The sequence below is a fragment of the Passer montanus genome, unplaced genomic scaffold (genome assembly GCF_014805655.1).
Source record: "Passer montanus isolate IOZ18808 unplaced genomic scaffold, ASM1480565v1 scaffold480, whole genome shotgun sequence".
Taxonomy (NCBI): Eukaryota; Metazoa; Chordata; class Aves; order Passeriformes; family Passeridae; genus Passer; species Passer montanus.
The window spans coordinates 15,827-24,662 of NW_024369708.1; the positions used below are offsets into that span (position 1 = coordinate 15,827).

At 53.8% G+C, this 8,836-nt stretch overlaps 1 protein-coding gene across 1 annotated transcript; it reads left to right on the top strand.

Moving 5' to 3' along the window:
* Positions 1–3,170: 3,170 nt before the first annotated feature.
* LOC120508648 (zinc finger protein 239-like) lies at positions 3,171–4,249 on the top strand. The gene is given in 3 exon segments (XM_039722459.1): positions 3,171–3,222; positions 3,509–4,014; positions 4,016–4,249. Coding segments are annotated over 3 exon segments (792 nt in total).
* Positions 4,250–8,836: the final 4,587 nt, after the last annotated feature.

An 8,836-nucleotide genomic window follows, 5' to 3' on the forward strand; every position in this document is an offset into this window, starting at 1 on the left:
TAAACAGCTCCAAAGAAAAAGAAAGATCACAGTCCAGGAAACTTATCTGCCTCTGAGAGCTAAAAACTAACTAAAAACAAAGGAGAGGCCCATCCCCCCATCTGTCTGTCCAGGAGCCGGAATGTTGAGGAGTGAGTGCAGTTTCTAAAACAAACTGCTAGCTTCTTCCTCTCTCCCTTTGCTCTCAGAACCAGCCTTAAGGTACAGAACTCATTTCTGTGCTAAACAGACAAATGGGGGTACGAGCATGATCCGAGGTTCAGCTCTTATGGGGGTTTGGGGTGTGTCTGTCTCTCTGACCCCAATGATGTTTGGGCAGGGTCACACCAGGGCTGAGAGGGCCAGAGACCCCCCTGGCCTCCCCAGGGATGGGAAGATCGGAGAGCCCCCCCAGCCCCGAGCACCCTCAGCAGTGAGAGGGACACAGAGCCCCTGGTCCCCAGCCCTGCACAGGCATTCCCTGAGGCCAGAGGGATGGAGACCCCCCGAGCATCCCCCAGGGCAAGGGGACAGAGACCCCTGAGCATCCCCTGGGCTGAGAGGGACAGAGACTGTCCCAAGCATCCCATGCCAGAGGGTGAGAGGGAGGGAGACGCCCCAGGCATTCCCTGGGCTGAGAGTGATGGAGACCCCCTGGGGAATGGCCTGGGGTGATAGGGACAGGGACAATCCCCACAAGCCCCTCCCAAGCATCCCCCAGGGCAAAAGGCACAGAAACCCCTTGAGCATCCCCTGGGCACTGGGCAAAATAAACTTGGCAGAAAATAAACTTGGCTGGGGATAGTTACCATGGAAACTGACCATGGTAACGGGGGGCTGAGGATGGTTGCCATGGAATCTGACCATAGCAACTAGGGGTGGGGATGGTTGCCATGGAAACTGACCACAGCAAGAGTGAGCTGGGGGTTGTGGCCATGGAAATTGATCATCGCAACTGGGGGGTGTTGGTGGTTGCCATGGAAACTGACCAGAGCAACAGGGGGCTGGGCATGGTTGCCATAGAAACTGACCATAGCAACAGGGGGCTGGTGATGGTTACCATGAAAACCGACCATAGCAACAGGGGGCTGGTGATGTTTGGCATGGAAACTGACCATAGTAACGGGGGGCTCTGGATGGTTACCATGAAAACTGACCATAGGAACAGGGGGCTGGTGATGGTAGCCATGGAAACCGACCATAGCTTGAGGGGGCTGGGGATGGTTGCCATGGAAACAGACCACAGCAACAAGGGGCTGGGGCTGGTTGGCATAAAAAATACCCATGGCATCCCGGGGCAGGGGATGGTTGCTATGGAAACCCACCATAGCAGCAGTGGGCTGCGGATGGTTACCATGGAAACTGACCATAGTAACGGGGGGCTGAGGATGGTTGCCATGGAATCTGACAATAGGAACTTGAGAGCTAAAAACTAACTAAAAACAAAGGAGAGGCCCATCCCCCCATCTGTCTGTCCAGGAGCCGGAATGTTGAGGAGTGAGTGCAGTTTCTAAAACAAGCTGCTCGCTTCTTCCTCCCTCCCTTCGCTCTCAGAATCAGCCTTAAAGGTGCAGAACTCATTTAAACTTGGCAGAAATCAAATTTAACTCTGCATTAATCACTTTGATGAATATTTTATTTTACCACAAGTCACATGTATATGAAAATGCAAACAAATCCAATACATGAATAAACCAATAACAGAAGCAATGACATGGCAATTCCAAGTTTCATTGGTTGCTGCACAGCTCCAGCTCAGCTGCTGGCAGGTTCCCATAAAAGAAAAGTGGAAATTCGGCCCAATACAGATTATTAAAAGCAAGAGAAAGCATTGTGGGGCTGTCACAAGGGTGACAGGGACAAAGAGAATAATGATTCTCACATTTGGCAAAGCCCCTAAGCCTGTGAATTTGGCATTTATTCAGGAATTTAGCTCCTTGAGCTGGGCTTCTTGTGAGACTTTTAGCAGCCTTATGTTGCTCACTGTGAGGTGAATGAACCTTGTCAGCCTCTCTGGTATCATTTGCTCCCTTTCCTCCAGTGTTTTAAACAAACTTTTCAAGGAAGGACAACAAAATATTTTCTTTACACTGGCCACCCACAACAGCCTTTTTCCTCATCAGTTCTCCCATAAGTTGCTCAGATGAAGCTGCATCCAAATTTCCAGGAGTTCCTCCAGAGAGAACCACAACCTCCTCAGAGGAGGGAACCATGCTGTTGTCAAAGTCACTTGGGGGCAAAGAACAGTGCCTAAACTCACTGTGCCCAAATAATGTTGCAATCTGGTTAAGAAAATTGTCAGAGAGATGCTTCTGCCCCAATTAAGGTGCTAATGAGACAAAATCCAAAGTGGATTTTATTGAACAGGAAATGTGAGATAGAGATGGAAAGAAAGAGAAAAGGGGTAGTGCAAGGCAGGGACAGAGATCTCCCCTGGGGCAGGGCAAGTGTGACATTGTCCCCTCTGTGTGTGGCGTTCCCGGAGTGGGAGTTTGACACCTGAGCCAGTTTGGGTAATGGGGGTGGTGTTCACCCCCCCGAGCAGGGATTACCCCACTGTTTCAGGTTGCAGTGTAAGATGTAACCAAATGCATGTTTTCCATCACCATCTTCACAAACTGTTATAAACAGGCGGGGCAGTGTTCTTTATCTCTTCCATGACTCAGCCCTGATAACGCCCTCCAGGGGCTATCTTCTGTTAATGGCCATTGAGTGTCCCTGCAGGACTGATAAAATGACATCATGCCATTGTGGGATGCTCCACCCAGGGGGAGGAGCCACGCATTCCTACCTGGATATAAGCTGAGGCTTGCAGCACCAGGAGCACCTTGTCTACTGAATTCCCAGAGGACAAGAGCTCCATAAGCACCACTGGACCTTTAGAGGAAGACCAGACCCTTCTACAGGATCACTGCTTTGACAGAATCACGATAATCACTGCAACAGGAGTGCAGCCACAACTTAATGGGACTGCTACCACCACCCTGACCAACAGGGTGCCAGGTTATATCCTGACTGTGTCAGTTTAAGGCAGTGTTTCTGTATCATTGCCTTGATCTTAATTTTCTTGTTAAATTGTAATTCTGGCTTAGACTCTCCCCCTGTTCACCTTCAAACCAGTGCAAAACTTAACGTTCTCATCCCTTGTTTTCCTCCTAAAACAGAATTTCCCATCCCCAAACCTTGGCCAGATGGAGGACGAGGCTGTGAGGAAGACGAAGATGTGCCAGGACACACAGGCAGGTGAGGAGGAAGTCACTGCCCCTTTACCCCCTCTCTCCTGCTCCATCTCCCAGCCCAGCATGGCCCCCAGCTGCAGAATAAAACCGCTGCCAACACTGTCCTTCTGGGGATGCACTGGGGGCAACTCCTTCCCCTTCCCTGTGTCACAGAAGCAAATCCCATCCTCTTCTTGTCCTTCCTCCCCCAGACAAGAAGCTGAAGATGGAGAGCAGGGAGGACAAATTCCCACGGCAGAACCTCATGGAAAAGGCCGTTTTGAGTGGCTCCATCGCACAGTAATCCAAAGGTGAGGAAAAAGCAGAGAGGTCCCACAGGAGGAGGGGCTACAAACCCAATCCAGAGTGCTCTGCAGAGGAAAGACAGACCCCGTGCCAGGAAGGTGGACAGAGCTTCAGCCAGAGCTCGGAGCTGGTGGTCCATGAGCAGCTTCATGACAGGGAAAGGCGGTATGAATGCTTAGAGTGTGGGAAGAGCTTCAGTCAGAGCTCCCACCTGATCCACCACCAGATGATCCACACCGGGGAATGGGCCTATGAGTGTGCGGAGTGTGGGAGGGGCTTCAGCTGCAGCTCCCTCCTTGTCAGGCACCAACGCATCCACACTGGGGAGAGGCCCTACGAGTGTGGGAATTCTGAGATGAGCTTCAGCCAGAGCTCCAGGCTGATCTGCCACCAGAGGATCCACACTGGGGAAAGACCATACAAATGTGGGGAATGTGAGAAGAGCTTCAGTCAGAGGTCCCAACTGATCATCCACGAAATGATCCACACTGGGGAGAGGCCCTACGAGTGTCCCCCAGTGTCAGATGAGTTTTCGCACCAGCTCCACTCTCCTCCGCCCCCAGCAGATTCACACTGATGAGAGGCCCTTCCGCTGCCCTGACTGCGGGAAGGGTTTCAAACAAAACTCCACCCTCGTCAGGCACCAGAGCATCCACACTGGGGAGAGGCCCTACAAGTGTCCCCAGTGTGGGAAGAGCTTTACCCAGAGCTCTTCCTTGACCAGACACCAACAGAGGCACCGCTAAGGGAAGCCCTGAAAATGCCCCAACTGCAGGAAGAGCTTCATGCACTGCTCCAGCTTCATCCCCCCCCAGGAGGATACGTGCTGGGAAGAGCCCTTGTGATATATTTTACCTGTAATCCATGCTGGGAAGGCACCTGTCCCTCTTCCTGCCCCTGCCAATGACACCATGTGGGATTGATGAACATGAGGGTCTGGCCATGGCCATGTCATTACATTCAGTCCCACTTCAGGTCATTGCCTGGGGTGGGAAGGGGATTCTCTCTCTCTCTCCCTGAGGAGAAGGATGTCCTTCCCAGGCAGGAGGAAATATGTGGCCAGGATGACCCAGTGAGTTGTGTTTTGGTTTTCCCTGTAAATAGTTTTTCTTTTCTGTTACCAGTATTATTTCTATACCTGTTTGTTCTTTATCCCGTTTCTGTTCCCAATAAATTGTTCTTATCTCAGCCCGGCGTCTTTGCCTTTTGTGCCTTCCATGGGCTCCATAGGATTGGGAGGATGGAAGGTATGAGGGCAGCGAGCGGCAGAGTGGTTTCAGCGGGAGGAGGAAATTGCGGAATCCCATTCCTAAACTCCAGCCCATGGAAACCGAGCATCCCAGATGGTCCCAGCCCTGGTGGACATGGCAGCAGCCTTGGGAGCGGGTCCCTGGCTGGGGCTGTGGGAACCTCTTCCCTCTGGTGCCCAGGGACAGGACTGGAGGGAACGGCTGCAGCTGAGTCGGGGCAGGCTGAGGTTGGATCTCAGGAAAAGGTTTTTTCCCAGAGGCTGCTGGGGCAGTGCCCAGGCTCCCCAGGGAAGGCTCCCAGCTCCAGGGCTCTCTGAGCTCCAGCAGCGTTTGGCCAGCGCTGCCAGGCCCAGGCTGGCATTGTTGGGGTGTCCTGTGCAGGGCCAGCAGTTGGACTCCAGGATCCTGATGGGTCCCTCCCAGCTCAGCCAATTCTGTGGATCTGGGATCCCGTGACCCTGGGGATGGGAGTGCCAATGGTTCCCAAGGAAAAGGGCTCTGAATGCAGGCTTGAGCTGGTGTCCATGGCAACCACGCCTGGAATGGGGTGTGCATGGAGCTGCCAGGGGACTGCCCATAGCAACAGGGGGCGGGGGATGGTTGCCATGGAAACTCACGACAGCAAGAGGGGGATGGGGATGCTTGCCACGGAAATTCAACATAGCAAGAGGGCGCTGGGGATGTCTGCCATGGAAACTATCCATAGCATAAGGGGTTTGGGGATCGTTACCATGAATACCGACCACAGCAACAGGGGGCTGGGGATGGTTGCCATAGAAACTGACCATAGTAACAGGGGGCTGGTGATGGTTACTATGGAAACTGACCATAGGAGCAGTGGGCTGCGGATGGCTGCTATGGAAACTGACCATAGGAGCAGTGGGCTGCGGATGGCTGCTATGGAAACTGACCATAGGAGCAGTGGGCTGCGGATGGCTGCTATGGAAACTGACCATAGGAGCAGTGGGCTGCGGATGGCTGCTATGGAAACTGACCATAGGAGCAGTGGGCTGCGGATGGCTGCTATGGAAACTGACCATAGGAGCAGTGGGCTGCGGATGGCTGCTATGGAAACTGACCATAGGAGCAGTGGGCTGCGGATGGCTGCTATGGAAACTGACCATAGGAGCAGTGGGCTGCGGATGGCTGCTATGGAAACTGACCATAGGAGCAGTGGGCTGCGGATGGCTGCTATGGAAACTGACCATAGGAGCAGTGGGCTGCGGATGGCTGCTATGGAAACTGACCATAGGAGCAGTGGGCTGCGGATGGCTGCTATGGAAACTGACCATAGGAGCAGTGGGCTGCGGATGGCTGCTATGGAAACTGACCATAGCAACAAGGGGCTGGGGATGGTTGCCATGGAAACTCACGACAGCAAGAGGGGGATGGGGATGCTTGCCACGGAAATTGAACATAGCAAGAGGGCGCTGGGGATGTCTGCCATGGAAACTAACCATAGCATCAGGGGTTTGGGGATCGTTACCATGAATACCGACCACAGCAACAGGGGGCTGGTGATGGCGGCCATGCAAACTGACCATAACAACAGGGGCCTAGGGATGGCTGCCATGGAAACTGACCATAGCAACAGGGGGCTGGTGATGGTTACTATGGAAACTGACCATAGCAACGGGAGGCTGGTGATGGTTGCCATGGAAAACGATCATATCGACTAGGGTCTGGTGATGATTGCCATGGAAACTGACCACAGAAAGAGGGGGCTGGTGGTGGTTGCCATGGAAATTGATCATAGCAACTGGGGAGTGTTAATGGATGTCATGGAAACTGACCATAGCAACAGGGGGCTGGGGATGGCTGCCATAGAAACAGACCATATCAACGGGGGCTGGGGATATCTGCCATGGAAACTCACCATAGCAACGGGGGGCGGCAGATGGTTGCCAGGAAAACTGACCATAGCAGCAGGGGGCGGGGGATGGCTGCCATAGAAACAGACCATATCAGCGGGGGCTGGGGATATCTGCCATGGAAACTCACCATAGCAGCAGGGGGCGGGGGATGGCTGCCATAGAAACAGACCATATCAGCGGGGGCTGGGGATATCTGCCATGGAAACTCACCATAGCAGCAGGGGGCGGGGGATGGCTGCCATAGAAACAGACCATATCAGCGGGGGCTGGGGATATCTGCCATGGAAACTCACCATAGCAGCAGGGGGCGGGGGATGGCTGCCATAGAAACTGACCATAGCAGCAGGGGGCGGGGGATGGCTGCCATAGAAACTGACCATAGCAACAGGGGGCTGGTGAGAGTTGTCATGGAAACTGACCATATGAACAGGGGGTGGATATGGCTGCCATGGAAACTGACCATAGCAACAGGGGGCCGGTGATGGTTGCGATGAAAAGTGTAAATTGCAACAGGGGGCTGGGGATGCTTGGCATGGAAACCGACCATAGAAACAAGGGGCTGGGGATGGCTGCCATGGAAACTCACTATAGCAACGGAGGGCTGGTGATGATTGCCATGGAATGTCACCATAGCAACAGGGGGCTGGGGATGGCTGCCATGGAAACAGACCGTAGCAACTGCGGGGTGTTGATGGTTGCCATGGAAACTGACAGGGGATGGCTGCCATGGAAACTGACCATAGCAACTGCGGGGTGTTGATGGTTGCCATGGAAACCGAGCATAGCAACAGGGGGCTGGTGATGAATGCCAGGCAGACTGAACACAGAAACAGGGGGCTGAGGATGGTTGCCATGGAAACTGAGCATTGCAACATGGGTCTGGGGATGGCTGCCATGGAAACTGACCATAGCAACTGCGGGGTGTTGATGGTTGCCATGGAAACCGAGCATAGCAACAGGGGGCTGGTGATGAATGCCAGGCAGACTGAACACAGAAACAGGGGGCTGAGGATGGTTGCCATGGAAACTGAGCATTGCAACATGGGTCTGGGGATGGCTGCCATGGATACCGACCATATCAACAGGGGGCTGGTGATAGTTATCATGGAAACTGCCCAGATGAACAGGGGGCTGGGGAGCTTGCCATGGAGACCGACCCTTGCAACAGGCGTCTGGGGATGGTTGACATGGAAACTGCCATAGCAACACGGGGCTGGGGATTGTTGCCATGGAAACTGACCATAGCAACAGGGGGCTGGTGATGGTAGCCATGGAAACTGACCATATCAACGGGGAATTGGGGATGGTAGCCGTAAAGCCGACCATAGCAACGGGTGGCTGGGGATGGTTGCCATGGAAACTGACCATAGCTACAGGGGTCTGGTGATGACTGCCGTGGAAACTGACCGCAGCAAGAGGGGGCTGGGTTGGTTGCTATGGAAACAGACCATAGAAACTGCGGATTCTTGATGGTTCCCACAGAAAGTGACCATAGCAATAGGGGACTGGGGATGGCTGCCATGGAAACTGACCATAGCAACGGGGGGCTGGGGATGGTTGCCATGGAAACTGACCATAGCTACAGGGGTCGGGTGATGACTGCCGTGGAAACTGACCGCAGCAGGGGGGGGCTGGGTTGGTTGCTATGGAAACAGACCATAGAAACTGCGGATTCTTGATGGTTCCCACAGAAACTGACCATAGCAATAGGGGACTGGGGATGGCTGCCATGGAAACTGACCATAGCAACGGGGGGCTGGGGATGGTTGCCATGGAAACTGACCATAGCTACAGGGGTCGGGTGATGACTGCCGTGGAAACTGACCGCAGCAGGGGGGGGCTGGGTTGGTTGCTATGGAAACAGACCATAGAAACTGCGGATTCTTGATGGTTCCCACAGAAACTGACCATAGCAATAGGGGACTGGGGATGGCTGCCATGGAAACTGACCATAGCAACGGGGGGCTGGGGATGGTTGCCATGGAAACTGACCATAGCTACAGGGGTCGGGTGATGACTGCCGTGGAAACTGACCGCAGCAGGGGGGGGCTGGGTTGGTTGCTATGGAAACAGACCATAGAAACTGCGGATTCTTGATGGTTCCCACAGAAACTGACCATAGCAATAGGGGACTGGGGATGGTTGCTATGGAAACTGACCATAGCAAAGGTGGGCAAATTTTGGTCGCCATGGAAACCGACCATAGCAA